Genomic DNA, 14,659 nt, shown 5'->3' on the forward strand with positions numbered 1-14,659 from the left:
AAGTTCCTCTCCTTTTTTTTTTTTTTTTTTTTTGGGTGGAGTTCTTCCCATTATTCTAAATCCGCGCCCTCGGCTACTTTCATCCCAAAATAAAAAGTGAAAATAAAATGAAAAAGGAAAGAAGCCACGCAGCTGGTTTCTAACGAACACGGATTAACGACTCTCTCTCTCTCTCTCTCGCAGATAACGCGGCGAAATCGTACCGTTTCATTTCAATCTCCCTCCCTCTCTCTCTCTCTCTCTCTCTCTCTACATTGGCAGGTGCAGGTGGGCAAAAGAGCATGATTTCGCTGAGGAGGAGGAGCTGTCATCTCCTGGTACTCCCCCACCCCCACCCCCATCATTTTCTCCATTTTCCACGAATCCATTCCCATTCGCTTTATTTCATCATTTTTCAAAAAAGAAAATTCCGCGCATTCCACCGAATTCCTCCCCCCGGCATCATCGAGTCAACATCCCCCCTCCCTCCCCCGCTGTTTTCTGACACCGACGCCTCGCATCCACCACCTATAAATACCGCCGGCCCTCTCCCCGTCTCCCTCTCCCATCTTCACAGCGACTCGTTCGCCCGCTGTAACCGCATTTCCCGTTCGCTTCGCTTCGTTTTTCTTTGCGCCGTTGGAGTAGCTCTTGTTGAGTTGGCTTGCAGAGGCTCGTGCTCAGCTGCGGAGGAGGCCGGACCAGTTGCGCGCTCCCGGAGAGCACGGCGGACATGGGCGGCGGAGGAGGTCCGGCGGCTGTCGGCTGCGGCGGGGTGCTGCAACGGCAAGGCCGGGCCCGGGGGAGGCACGGGGGACGTTTATGGCGAGGATCGCGCCACGGAGGATCAGCTTATCACGCCCTGGGCCGTCTCTGTCGCTAGGTGAGTCGCGAGCTCCCCGACCGCAATTTTTCGGTTTTTGAATGCGCTTTTCCCTCCGACGGCGCGACGGCAAGGCCGCGTGCTGCGCGCGTTTTTTTTTTCTCCTTCTCCTTTTCGTGGATTCCGGCGAGCATCTGGAATCTGGTGATTGCGCGTAACTTTGCGTTCGCGTCGGAATTTTGGTATGGCGTTTTTTTTTTTTGCTTTGATCTCGATGCTTCCATAGCGTAAACTCGGGATTTACGTTCTTCTAGACGACTGGACAGGATCTCGTCATGCTGTACATGATGATATTAGCATGCATACCTTATTTTTCTCTACTCCTGAATTTATTGAGCCGAAATTTTTGCTCGTTGTGTTTCGTTTGAGTTTCCATTCGCAAAATCACGCTGAACGACAGCTTACGATGCGATGATTGGGAGTTATTCATTAGTAAATCGAAGGTTCGAACGAGTAGCTATCAGATTTTGCTACTTTTTTCTTTTTTTTTTTGGTCGAAGGATTTTGCTACTTGAAATTACGCTTTTCTGGCATCGTGCTGTGACTTTGGAATATAGGATTGCTCTCCTCGAGGTGAGGATTTCCTTCATGTCTATAGAGGAAATAGTACTACCACCTCTGTTTTCAATTTCTTGTCATCGGAGCTTCCGATGACAAGAAATTGAAAACGAGCTTGATCTAAGAAGCTGAGATTTAATTAGAAATTCAAAATGCTCCAGTTTCACTACTGAAATATTAGTAGTTAGAAGTTCGTACAGATTGTCATTCCGACTTCGATCTAGTTCGATCCATATTTAGTCCAGTACGTACGATTGAAAGATCAGAGCCTTATTTATTCCTTTGTGCTGTTATAGTGGTTACAATTTGTTGAGGGATCCGCGCCACAACAAGGGATCGGCCTTCAGCGAAAAAGAGAGAGATGCTCATTATCTGCGTGGCCTTCTGCCCCCGGCGATTCTCAGCCAGGAGCTACAGGTAAACCTTGATGAAAATTGGTCTTATTCGTTCAATTTTGATCTGGAGATCATTTCAATTGGCTAGAATTCGTTACCCAATTTCGACTTTGGGCTTGTTTTGCTTAGTCATTTGTATGTTTTACTTTCAGGAGAAGAGAATTATGCACACACTTCGCCAATATAAAGTTCCGTTGCAGAGATATATGGCCTTGATGGACCTTCAGGTAAGATTTCCGTGGCATAAGGCAGGACTTGGGTGTAACAGAATCCCAAAAAGTAACAGAATCCATCTTGAGTGCGAAATCGATATATTTTCTCTGTTTTGGCGAAACATGGACAATCAGCAGTAGACTGGTGATGACCAAGTGTCGCCAGGCTACAATTGCTAACGAGAATATTGTAGCCGTTGGTTAACCATTTCCAACTGGTTATGTTTTCCAGGAAAGGAATGAAAAGCTGTTTTACAAGCTGCTCATCGACAATGTTGAGGAGTTGCTCCCGGTAGTCTACACTCCAACAGTTGGTGAGGCTTGCCAGAAATATGGCAGCATATTCAGGCGCCCTCAGGGACTCTTCATCAGCTTAAAAGACAAGTATTAACACCTGGAGGCTCTATCGTGTCATTGGTTTAAATTTGTCCGATACCAGAGTGGTATATAATGATTCGCATCATTTTCGTTGTTCAGGGGAAAGATACTTGAGATATTGAAAAATTGGCCTGAGAGGAACATTCAAGTTATTGTGGTGACTGATGGCGAGCGTATACTGGGTCTCGGTGATCTTGGTTGCCAGGTAACCAGCTCTAATTTGTTCGATCGCATCGGAGCCAAAAACCATTGATCGAAACCATTCGTCACCTCACATGCATACAATTACCGAGTGGATGGACATTAAAAATATTATATTCTTTTCAGGGTATGGGGATACCTGTGGGTAAACTATCTCTATATACAGCATTAGGAGGACTTCGTCCCTCAGCGGTAAGCCTTTTCTAGTCACTGGTTTATGTTTATGTATGCTCTCATGTTGAGCTTTCTAGGGATTTGTAGTCTGAAAAATTATTTTAATTGCTTCCGTAAATCATATCAAGAGGGGATATTGGAGGATTCCTAGAAGTAGAATGACTATTTTGTAATTCATGTTATGACCCTTCACTATCATGAGATCTGCACCTAGGAAAGTGCTAGGATAGCACGAGATGTCTGGTAGACACGACCAACAGTATTTGTTTCTAATAACCAAATTAAATGTAAGTAATTTGCAGGATGCACATGGTAACGACATGATTTCCAATGTATCTTAGATTTAAGCCTATCCAACAGATATTAAGATGCATATGACAATTCAATGACTGATTAAACAGAATACTGTCTAAATGCATATACGTATTCAGTAATGTCTGAGACGCAAGTTCAATCGTTTTTCCATGTCTCTATACAAATCAAAAAAAGAATTATTATTCTGAAAGCTTATGTTCCAAAGAATTTGCGTGATTGCTACTTGAGAAGAACCTCAAACTTCCTAAGCGGGCTGTGAAATCTTGGAGTTGCTATTTATGTCTTGCAGTGCTTGCCAATAACCATTGATGTTGGCACAAACAATGAAGGGTTGTTGAAGGATGAGTTCTACATCGGTCTCAGGCAAAAAAGGGCAACCGGGCAGGTTCGTCGGTTTTTCTTCCTTACTGCCCCCTAACCTCTTCCCTTTAATAATTGCTTCTTATTTCCGCCTACTCTTCAGTGTTGACCAAGGACAAACACCGTTAATTTTGTTCCAGTAAGTCCACTTCTGACGAATTGCCAACCTGTTCACATAATACAGGAATATGCCGAACTTCTTGACGAGTTCATGAATGCTGTCAAACAGAATTATGGAGAGAAAGTCCTCGTACAAGTGAGTTGCAGAGTTTCTCATGCGATAGTATCATGTCCCTATTGATGCTAATGATCAGTGCTTTTCAGTTTGAAGATTTCGGAAACCATAATGCATTTGAGCTATTGACAAAATACAGGCATACACACCTTGCCTTCAACGATGACATACAGGTAAATTTTCGAATGAATTCTTCTCTCTGCTTGTGGTGCGTGTGCTGGATCATGCACATGCAGTTAATATAGCTAAATGGAGTAAAAGCTTCAGCTATTGTAAGTTCTGCTGTACAATCGCAGGGTACGGCCTCTGTGGTACTTGCTGGACTTATTTCTGCTCTTCGAGCGGTTGGTGGAAAGCTAGCTGAACAGAAGTTCTTATTTCTGGGTGCAGGAGAGGTTAGACTTTGAATTATTTTCCCTGACCAGTTACATTTCCCGCCAAATGTGGTCAAGTCTGAAACACGCATGTTTCGGTTGTCTTTTCCTAATAATAGTAGCAACTATGCATTTTCTTGCTTCTCTTTACAAGTTTGCTTTTTTTTTTTCATTCTTTTTGCCAAAGAATTACCTCTCTTCTATACAACAAGGATCGCCTTATGAAAAAGACGAAAGTTTCTCCTGTAATGTAACGATCTGTTCTTGAGCTTAAATGCATGAGTCAAGAAGTCAGCTCCTTATTCATCCATTCATTTCTTTTAGTCCTGGCTTGCATATTGTTTACCCCTTCAAAGTTCTATGCTGATCCCATAAATTTAACCCTTGTGCTACATTGGCTCACCTTTCTTCTTTGTGAATTGAAGGCTGGAACTGGCATCGCCGAGCTTATAGCCTTGGAGATGTCAAAACAGGTGAACAGATGCTACCTTTTATTTTTTTAATCCTTTAAAAATATGCACGATAATCCTTTCTAAATTTTAATATTGCTATGGCAGACAAAAGCTCCAGTTGAGGAGACACGCAAGAAGATATGGCTTGTGGACTCCAAGGTACATGGAGCTCCTGGTCTTGGTTTTATCTGCTTGTCCTGGAGTATATTTTGATGCATGACTTCTTACACATTTCTGCTATCAAATGTTGCAACATTTGTTTTCAGGGACTGATTGTTAGATCCCGTTTGGAGTCACTTCAGCACTTTAAGAAGCCTTGGGCTCACGAGCATGAACCTGTCAAAACTCTGTTAGACTCTGTCAAGGTGCGTAAATTTTAGGAAGTTGTTCCACAGTGTACTAATTCGACCATGACTGACACTCAGTTCTTCCTGTATTCAATATTTTGCCAATTACGCAGGCGATCAAGCCAACAGTGTTGATAGGATCATCAGGCGTAGGCAAAACCTTCACCAAGGAAGTGGTCGAGGCCATGGCCTCATTGAATGAGGTTCTCTCTCTCTCTCTCTCTCTCTCTCTCTCTTCTCTCACTCTCTCTCTCTCTTTCTCTCACACGCACACACACACACACACAAAAGAAGGCTAACCTTACCTTTTCTGACATCGATGTTTTTCTTTGCTTACAGAAACCAATAATTCTTGCCCTCTCAAACCCAACCTCCCAGTCTGAGTGTACAGCTGAAGAAGCTTACACATGGACTAAGGTATAATTGACTTGCAATTTTTTCAGTTATTTTGTGCATCGAGAATTATTAGTGAAGAAAGATTTTCCAAGTCTCCAATCAATTTTTCCCCTCGATTCTCCTTCAAATTTTCAGGGGAAAGCCATCTTTGCCAGTGGAAGCCCATTTGACCCAGTGAACTACAATGGCAAAACTTATGTACCTGGACAGGTCCTTGCTCTCTACTTCCACTGGTTTATCTTCTACAATTTCCTCGCTTTAGAACTCACTCCCATCTATTCTGATGCTCGCTGCTGTTCATGTCATTCAGGCAAACAATGCATACATATTCCCCGGACTTGGATTGGGATTGATCATATCCGGCGCTATCCGTGTGAATGATGGCATGCTCTTGGCTGCCTGTAAGTGCACAGAGACATAAGCGTTCATTTGTTCATCTTTCCATATGAACCACTTGTAATTCAGCATATCTCTCTGATCTTATAATATCGAGACTTGTACTCCTCTCTGTGTCAAGTTTCCATTCCTGAGCTTAATATTAGCTCCATCAGCCTTACTAATATTTCCTGGTTGAACAGCGGAAGCTTTGGCCTCACAAGCAATACCCGAAAATTTCGAGAAGGGACTGATCTACCCCCCATTCTCTAATATCAGAAAGATATCAGCCCACATCGCAGCCAGCGTCGCTGCAAAAGCATATGAACTAGGTAAGCTGTTCTTAGCTTCTTCACCTTTTTATTTAGGCCACCGATACCATCCCCCCGTCTTCGTACTCGTGTTGAGCATCGATCGGCTTTCTCAGGTTTGGCTTCCCACCTTCCTCGTCCGAAGGACCTAGTCAAATACGCAGAAAGCTGCATGTACAGCCCTGTGTACCGAAACTATCGTTGAAGCGACGGGACTGAAATCGCTGCCATCCCACTTGAAGTTCAACCGTTCAGATCCCATCGAGAAGTTTCCTATTTCTGTTTAGCTAATGGTTGTGTCTATTGTATTCTTTCATCTCAGAAGCATCAGTAATATATAAACCCGGAACGAATCTCCATCGATACGTCATATGTCCGAGGTGACTATGCACTCACGATTCCAATAGGGCTCGCCCATCATTTTGGCAGACTTGGCCCACAAGGCCCGACATCCGTTCCAGGCCTGCGTCAGCGTGCCCAAGTTTACGAGCTCTCGACACGTTTTTCGTACCCCGGCCTTCCCAATTGTGTTAGATTGCTACCGCATGGGCTCAAAAGGGCCAACGCACAAAAAATAGTAATAATAGCGTGAAGGGCCATCTTTAGGCCTAAAAATACAAAAAGAAAGCCCGGAAAGGCCCACTGATAAAATGGGCCACGCACAAGCCCGTTTGATGTCAGTAGACGAACTTAGCCATTGTGTGCCTAAGACTTGGGCCTGGCCCAATTCAGGCGGACGGCCTTTCATGTCCCCGAGGCCGGCTTAAGTATTTTCCCAAATTCCATAAAATTTCAGGTGGACAGGATCGACCCCGCTATGCGACTCGCCCCCTCCAACTCAGAGGTCTCTACTTACTGGGCCAAGAGGGATTGAATCGCAGCCCCGATCCGTGCCCAAAGGTTTTTCTTTTGGGTCGAAACTGTACTTTTTTTTTTAACGTCCTACCAACACTAATCTTTCACTAGGTCGCATGTACATGGTTCCATTTAAGAGTGATCGGTTCTATAATAATTATTTTTCAGGTCCCAAGCCTCAAACCGACTTTGTTGGGATCGACTCCCCGTTTATGATACAGGCAAACAACCCTAGAACTGACTTAAAACCAAATCGTCCTAACCTCAACCCCGGAACCGGCCAGGGGCATGTTCTTCCTATTTTTTTCATTATATCATACATACATGTATGCGTCAACACGAATATAATTCTTTCACTTGAGGATAATATGTGGAACATATTCAATTTTGACAAACATTTCTATTTTAAAAAAGAGAGTAAAAAACTTGCTTAAGGTAAAAGGTAAGCTCTAAATTCCAGGTTCTCGGATAGAAAAGACCAATTCACCAAGTAGAAATAGAAACCAAAATGGTTTGAGTTAGTTCACAATATTTTGTAAAGAATACTAAACCAGTCCATTTGTGAACCGGCTGGAGTAAGTGTGGTTCGAGACAATTCCAGAATTAAATCGACTCGGATGGTTGCCCCAAATTCTGATTGACCTCGTGGCATTACAAGTTTCATCCTACTTTCTGTAGGCTAGTCCTCCGACTTTCCGTGATTTCTGCATTGTCGCGATTGTAATCACACTGCATTAATTTTCCCATTTCATGTACCCATGTCCATTTTATATATATACTTTCACTAAATAGGTTCTTGTGAAAACACAAATGAAGGCCAAACCAAGAAACGTTCTTGGCCATTATGACGGACAGAGGAGTCACTTTACAACATTCCACTAGCAGGCACTCTTAATCTGACTATCCAAGATAAACGGCGCAAAAGAAAAGGTATGGGTAGGTGAGGAAGAAAACTGGAACTACCTGGTAGAGTTTCTTGTACCTGTACTATAGCCACATACATCTTTCGCTGAAGGATATGATACGCCCTTTAAGGATTTGAATCCGCAACTTGAGAACTTCGGATTCCCCAAAACGACTTGGGCTTCAGCTTATCGTTTCTGGTTGAAAAAAGCCAACCCAAATGAGTGTCGCAAGTGCCACAGGTAGTTATCGTCCAAGCATACCTGCAAAAAGCCAGCTCAGGAACTCAATCGGGTCATACGAGCTTATACAGCTTATGCATGAGACAGCAGTGCTGAGTCTATCGGAGGCAACACAATCTATGGTTAACCAATATTAACTCGGTTGAGCCTAAGCAGCCTGCTTTGCATGCAATCATTTTTCACAAGAGTTTATCAATTTAAGTGAGTCGCCCGATGGAAACACAGTTATAAAACTGCAGTTCCTGACATTCTTTTAGCTACAGCAAAATGATAACGATTCAGTCGTCTGCCATAGCTTTACTCATACAAGAAAGGGTTCAGCTACTATTCCTCTCATATTTACTGAAGAAATAGTTGCCCCATAAGTCTTTGGGTCTTTGACTAAAGACAGGTTCAAAATGGTCCATCAATGTCTCTTCTTTTCACTTTCCAAAAAAACTGGTTTGACTGCATCTTATTGACTCTTCTCTTCATCCCGACTTTATTCCTCTCATATACCAGATCGTCCAAAGACATCTCATCACCAGAAAAACAACAAAACCTCAGCCTATCCTTGTTTCAACTTACCAAACAGAAGCAAGTTTTTAAATCAATTGTTCTGTGGAAAGGCCCTAGTCTCCACATAGCCCATTTTGGTATACTGTCAGGAGGATAAAGCATGCTCCACGTGTAAAAGTAGGTAGTTTCAACTTACAAGTAAAGGACTAAGTTCAAAGAAAGCATCGGCATGGGAGTATCGGTAGGGTAGACAACTCTCAAATTCGATTTCCTTCTCGAACATTTTTTTGTCGTGAAAATTCTTATTGAGAACATTAGACAATAAAACTTAATCCAAAGAACTTCCGGGCACTGAACAGTTAATTTCTCTCTAGCCAGATAGTCCCATCAGAGCTGTTTACCACTGCCAACAAACCCCGTCTTGAAAGGACTTCCCTCAGCCTTCCGACAATAATACTCAGACTAAGTGACTGATTCCTGTTTTACAGTTCAAAGGTGAATGTGTATAAGAAGGTTAAGGGATAACATACCCAGGAAACCAGCTGTATTCTGTGACAGGACTCTCTATGAGTGCTAAGCCATTTGCTTTAAGGAAGGTCATTATCTCATGTACATCACCATGTGGGTTCACATAAGCACCAAGAGGACCATCACTGGACATCACCAACATATCGCTTCGTCTTGCAATAACAGTCTGCAAGTAAAAAGTTAAACAAATTATGCCCCATAAATGAACAACCAGTTCAGCAACCTAATCCCTGAGATATCACAACATAGTATTACCCGACAACTTTTACATTGGATTCGATCAAAACACTCCAGTAACTCAATTTCTCGCCGCAGTCTATAAGTTACGCCATCAATATCCAGAAGCTCTTGCCTAGAAGATTGGGAAACGGGAATTTTGCTGGCAACATGAAATGATAGAAGATCAGGCTTCTTTACAAGACCATCAATTGCAGGTGCTCCGACTATTTGTTTCCACATATCTGCAACCATTGGACAAGTAGCAGAAGCCAAAAAATTATATTGAGATTAATGTCTCTCATGACAACATAAAACATAGCTTGATAAAATTAATGGCATAAAGAAACAGAAACACTGCAAGTTCGGCATTATATGTAACAACTTCAGCTCATTAAGGTCACTGAGAATGCAATATAGGGCTATAACTTCACTAGACTAACAATAGCACTTCATACTATATAGGAACAAAACTTACTCCGCATCTTTTCCTAGGATTATACTAGAATTGTTAAACTACTTATTCTGTTAAGAGTAAAATATAACATATAAAATAGGGAAGATCCACCTCCTGCTCGCAGCAATTGGCTCAGTAGTATAGCCAAATGATAGCCAATTTAGCAAATCTTCCAAATTTCTCACATGGAAACGAATGAAGCTCCCATTTACAAGTTCAAATCCTCAAGTTGCAATAATGTCCGGTAACAATTTGGACATGCCAACAAGAGAAGTAGTACTTCACCAAATACTTCAACTTACAGACTTGATAATCAAAGCTACAAGTGAAAGGACATAAGTACAGCCGTGAATGGTAGAAATGTCTTGTTTAAAGTAAATGACCTTGGAGAGATCAGATAGGAAGAACAGGAGCCGGTACCTGCCACCCTTTGAGCAAGGCTATATGAGTCATACATGCGATACACCCAGTGTGGCCAGAATGCTCTAGGAATACCATAATTGCTAGTACCAGCCTTTCGTTGAGTCCAACGCCATGAACCTTTGTGAGATTGGCCCCCAGATCCACTAGCATCACCAGAAATCTTTTCATCTGAATGATGATGAGAATGAGATCTTCCATCTTGGAATTTTGATTCCCAAACAAACTTCTCATCATCACTGCTTGTTGATTCATCCATGACATCATTTCCATAAGAACAATCAATTGCAGATTGATGCAATCTACGTTCAGGAAGTGAAAGTGCACTCTCAAAGCTATTTTCAGAATGTGCCTCTGAGTCATCATCCTCATCAACAAATGTTAATGATTTAGAAGGAGAGTTTCCTGGACAGTTTCTTGATATATCACTATCTCTCAGGACACTTGGTCTGGGCAACTTCCCAAAGGCATCTCGTGGAGTCCTCAATGGCAAATCTTCTTGGATAATCTGCACCTCTCCATGTGCCTAAAAAATTGTAGGCCAGGAGATTGCATCAGAAGAAATGAAAAGTTCAATGATGATTCCATTTAACAATTTTTCTTATTCTTAACGAGGACATAAAAGAGTTCTAAGTTCTAACCACTCCATCTGCATCCATCCAACAGCGCTTCAGGCGAAAACGTTGCTGACCACGAGTAACTGCATTTAGTGAACCATCTTCCAGTCTCCTGTACTGCCTAATCTGCACCAATTTTTGCAACATAATCACATGCAACATATAATAAATTTATAAATAAAAAAAAATTAAAAAGGGTGCCTACCATAAAACTTGAGCTAGAAAAAGGAATAGATAATGAATAAGGATTCAATAGAAGAGGGCAGCATTGCTACCTCAGCAGTTGTTCCTGTCGTGGCAAACCTTAACCTATCATTTCCAGGATCCCGGTAAATACGAACCTGAAAATCCGTTTCAAATTAGAAGGAAATCCACAACACAATTTTTTTTTTTTTGGTAAAGTCCACAACACAAGTTCAGTATTCACAAAAGTCAAATTTTAACATACCACACCAATTGTAAGAGGAGTATCGCAATCAATTGGGCTTAATGCCCTCTCAATAGTAGCTACTAAGCTAGGCTGAATAACTCTTAAGGGAAGGGTGGCTTCAGGGAACAGAACAACTCCTGACATCAAAGAAAAGCATCGTCTCAGATATTTTATTCAGAGCTGAAGGTGTGCATGTGCATCTGGAAAAAGGGGGAGTTGAGATGGTGGACCAAAACCATCAAAGGGAAACATGGACAGTTAGAAGAGACGTGAATTTTACTTCTTCCCACTGCTTGACAGCTTCGTGCATCCAAAGCAGGCAAAGGTCTTTGCTTATCATGGAAAAGAGTATCGGAATCGTACAGATTCTGACCCTAGAAACTAGCTAACCTGCTTTAACTTAGAGGGATTGCTTCACCCTGAATGGAAAATCTTTCTCTGGTTCACAGAGATAGTTCGACAAGCTGGACCATAGCAATCGTCACTTAAGTTATTTTCCAGGGAAGAAAGTTGAAATTGGATCAGTTGTCCTGCTGTGACTAAATAAGTTACCCAAAAAGTGGCTACCTCAACTAGAATGAATTTAAGCTCATGTCCCACAATCATCATTTTGCAGAATACTGCTAAAAAAAGTAGAGCATCTAAATCCATGGACTAATAAATATTTGAATTGTGTCTTTCAGCCTCTGAATCCCCTTTCGCATAGAAATGAAGAACACAACATAAATAATTCACATATAAGTTGAGCTAAAGGACTACCATCGAGATAGAGCAAGGGTAAGTGATGGATGGCACCGCCATCCAAGAAAGCCAGTCTGTGGTGGGTGTCTTCAACCTCTGTTAAGACACAACTACCATCAGTATTCCTTATCATACTGCACAGCTACTACAAGCAACAAGAACTGCCGGATTCTCAATTCCTACCGCCAAGATACGTATGCAACGAAGCCAAACCGGGGTTGAAGGTAAATTCACTAGGTACACTTGCCCCATCACGAACCCGAGTGCTGCAGTCCATTAAATCATGAATAACCAATTCAAGGATACAGAAAATAGTGGACCGGAGAAAACACCTCAAATCAACAGCAAGTGAACACAGCAGAATATCCTATAACTTCTCTTGACTCCCAATCAATGCGAAGTGACAAAGAGGCAGTACTTAGTATAGAGGTTCTAATCACTAGATTCTAGCCAACGTGTATATAATGAATTTGGCACTATTAAGGTGACCACTGATTGCCGCTATACTCCAACGAAACAGATCAAAATCGCAACGAGCGAAACGTGCAATTCAGCTAATGCCGGGGCCAAGAACCAATCTAACCAGTAACTGGCCAATGACAGGACACCTAAACATACTGAAGCTATAAATAAGTTCGCACACCAAAACCTCGCGTGATCAGTACACAGTCGAACACGAACGGATTACAAAACTCGACACGCGCCGAAAAACCAGTACCGCGAGCGAACCGCGAACGGCCTCTCGCACCGATTCGAGAAACCGACTGAACTGAAACAGCACGACACGAGCGGAGATGCCGGAAGCTTACCCGAAGCGCCGATCGCCGTCGTCGTCCGACGAGTCGCGAGCGTCGTCGACTTCCTCGACCTGCAGCTCCTCGAAATCGAGCTCCCGAATCTGCTCGATCTGATGCCTCTCCCTCTCGATTATGCTGCGATCGTCCATTCTCCGGGATTCCGCGGCGAAAATCTCCCTCTCTGCCGAGCGCGCGCAGAAGAGAGGCTCGCCCGCTTCTTCGTCGGTCGTCGATCGCAGGCGAAGCGCTCGTCGTGCGCCGATCCCCGCCGTTCGCGAGCGGCGAAGATCGCCGGCGAGAGAGCGTGCCGGTTTCTCGCGCTACTCCCTCGTTTCGAGTTTGTTTCCCTTTTGGAGCGAGCGCTCGGCCGCTATCGACTAGCAACTTCCAGGGAAATGAGTCCGCCCCTTTTATCCTTGGAAAAATTGTATAAATTATCCCTGAATTTAAGCCAAACAAGAAATGTTTCCAAACAATTAATTTATTCAAATTATTTTTAAAAATTAGTACATATTCAATTTAATCCATGAACTATACGAATATATTTAATGTTATTATTGACTTTAAATTAATGGAATTGCAACATTAAATATATTCATATAGTTTATAAACTATGATTTTTTTTTTTGTCAAATGGTTCATGAATTACATTAATTATGTGTAAAAAGTTTAAGGATCATAGTAAATAAATTAAAGATTCAAGAGTTACATTGCACGTCACGTTAAAGTTCAAAGATTAAATTGAATAAATTAAAATTTCAGTGATCATGTTGAGCATTAGATCAAAATTCAAGAGCTATTTGTATCATTATCCTATTTATCCATTTTTGTGTTGGGAAAATTTTGCAATTTAGCATCGCTAAGTTTTTTTATTTTTCGTTTTGTCCCTTAGGCTTAAACTCGTTTGCAATTTTGGTGAGAAAGCTTTTTTTAATTAGTTGATTTTGCTAAACAAAATGTCTTGCTTATTTTCGATATGTGTCGAGGGAACTAACATAGATTTTTAGCTTTTAAAGAATCATAAATGAAAGTGTACGCAAATCTTTCCCATAAATTTTAGGCATTTTACATTAAACAAAAATCAAAGTACAACAATTGCAAATGATAGAATTCTACAATTATTTTCCATGTAGAACAGATAAACTAGACAAGCTGTCATTGAGTAAACATCTATCATTAACACGATCAAAACGAGATTGTTCTCCTAAACCACGAATGAATTACTGAATTAGTACCCCCATAGTGCGATTGTAGGATATTCTTAGGTTTCTTTTGCCGTAAAAGCTAGCTCAAAGGATATGCTTTTTCTCGTATTTATAAACTAATCACTGGTCTCTTACACAACCAACATAGGACAACCTCAACCTCAACCTCAATAGCGACACATCTCGAATTAGAAGAAAGGTATTTCGATATCGGTAACTAACGGACGAGTGTGCCGGCCGGAAACAGCCATTTGTCCGGTGATGATTTTTCCAAAGAACCGAGCAGTCGCCTTCGGTATGGACGTAATGTGGACCCATTGTTCTAGCCAATCACACGGGCCTCCCGGGCAGCATGCGCCTCCGCCGCTTGCGACGGTGTTTCTGCACGGAGAATCCTACTCCAGTAGCCTAAAGCCTGTCCTTCTTGGTCTAAGCTGCCCCGCCACAAGAAGTCGTCGCCTTTTATTCCTTAGATTAGATCATTAATTTACCAAACCATCCATACAAACTTCAACCGCATCTTTTACACGTCACGGTATTTCAAATGTAAATTGAGATAATATGCAAATAATTGTGACATCACGTACAAGCCGGTTATTATGATTCATTTGCCATGAATTTTGCATATATAACGCCCTGTGTTATGCATCTCATTTATAAAGGGTACTGATATAAGCAGTTCATATAAAGTCAATATGATTTCTAAATTTCTAATTTGTTATAGGTGTATCAATTTAATTTCTAAATTTTTTTTTTTGCTATCAAAAAATATATTCTAATATATTTGTAATAAATATAATAATCT

At 41.8% G+C, this 14,659-nt stretch overlaps 2 protein-coding genes across 4 annotated transcripts; one reads left to right on the plus strand and one right to left on the minus strand.

The window, feature by feature from the left end:
- Positions 1-479: 479 nt before the first annotated feature.
- Positions 480-6,315, plus strand: LOC104436264 (NADP-dependent malic enzyme). Its single transcript, XM_010048988.3, has 19 exons — positions 480-862; positions 1,717-1,837; positions 1,968-2,042; positions 2,260-2,411; positions 2,505-2,610; positions 2,733-2,798; positions 3,385-3,480; positions 3,640-3,711; positions 3,780-3,863; positions 3,987-4,085; positions 4,490-4,537; positions 4,622-4,675; positions 4,783-4,881; positions 4,977-5,066; positions 5,203-5,280; positions 5,395-5,469; positions 5,570-5,660; positions 5,838-5,966; positions 6,062-6,315. Exons 3-19 carry the CDS (start codon positions 1,980-1,982, stop codon positions 6,148-6,150), a joined length of 1,491 nt encoding a protein of 496 aa, XP_010047290.2. The 5' UTR covers positions 480-862; positions 1,717-1,837; positions 1,968-1,979; the 3' UTR covers positions 6,151-6,315.
- Positions 6,316-7,230: 915 nt separating this feature from the next.
- Positions 7,231-13,041, minus strand: LOC104436266. 3 transcript variants are annotated; one of them, XM_039308086.1, is made up of 11 exons: positions 12,662-13,041; positions 12,036-12,118; positions 11,871-11,948; positions 11,130-11,248; positions 10,957-11,022; positions 10,706-10,807; positions 10,065-10,590; positions 9,227-9,432; positions 8,974-9,137; positions 7,783-7,966; positions 7,231-7,504 (listed from the first exon to the last, which is right to left on the minus strand). In XM_039308086.1, exons 1-10 carry the CDS (start codon positions 12,796-12,798, stop codon positions 7,831-7,833), a joined length of 1,617 nt encoding a protein of 538 aa, XP_039164020.1. In that variant the 5' UTR covers positions 12,799-13,041; the 3' UTR covers positions 7,231-7,504; positions 7,783-7,830. The 3 variants fall into 3 exon arrangements, with proteins under 3 accessions (XP_039164020.1, XP_010047291.1, XP_039164021.1); XM_010048989.3 differs by lacking the exon at positions 7,231-7,504 and having other exon boundaries at positions 7,539-7,966; XM_039308087.1 differs by lacking the exons at positions 7,231-7,504; positions 11,130-11,248 and having other exon boundaries at positions 7,539-7,966; positions 12,662-12,800.
- Between the last annotated feature and the right edge of the window lie 1,618 nt (positions 13,042-14,659).

Source organism: Eucalyptus grandis, chromosome 3 (assembly GCF_016545825.1).
Source record: "Eucalyptus grandis isolate ANBG69807.140 chromosome 3, ASM1654582v1, whole genome shotgun sequence".
Taxonomy (NCBI): Eukaryota; Viridiplantae; Streptophyta; class Magnoliopsida; order Myrtales; family Myrtaceae; genus Eucalyptus; species Eucalyptus grandis.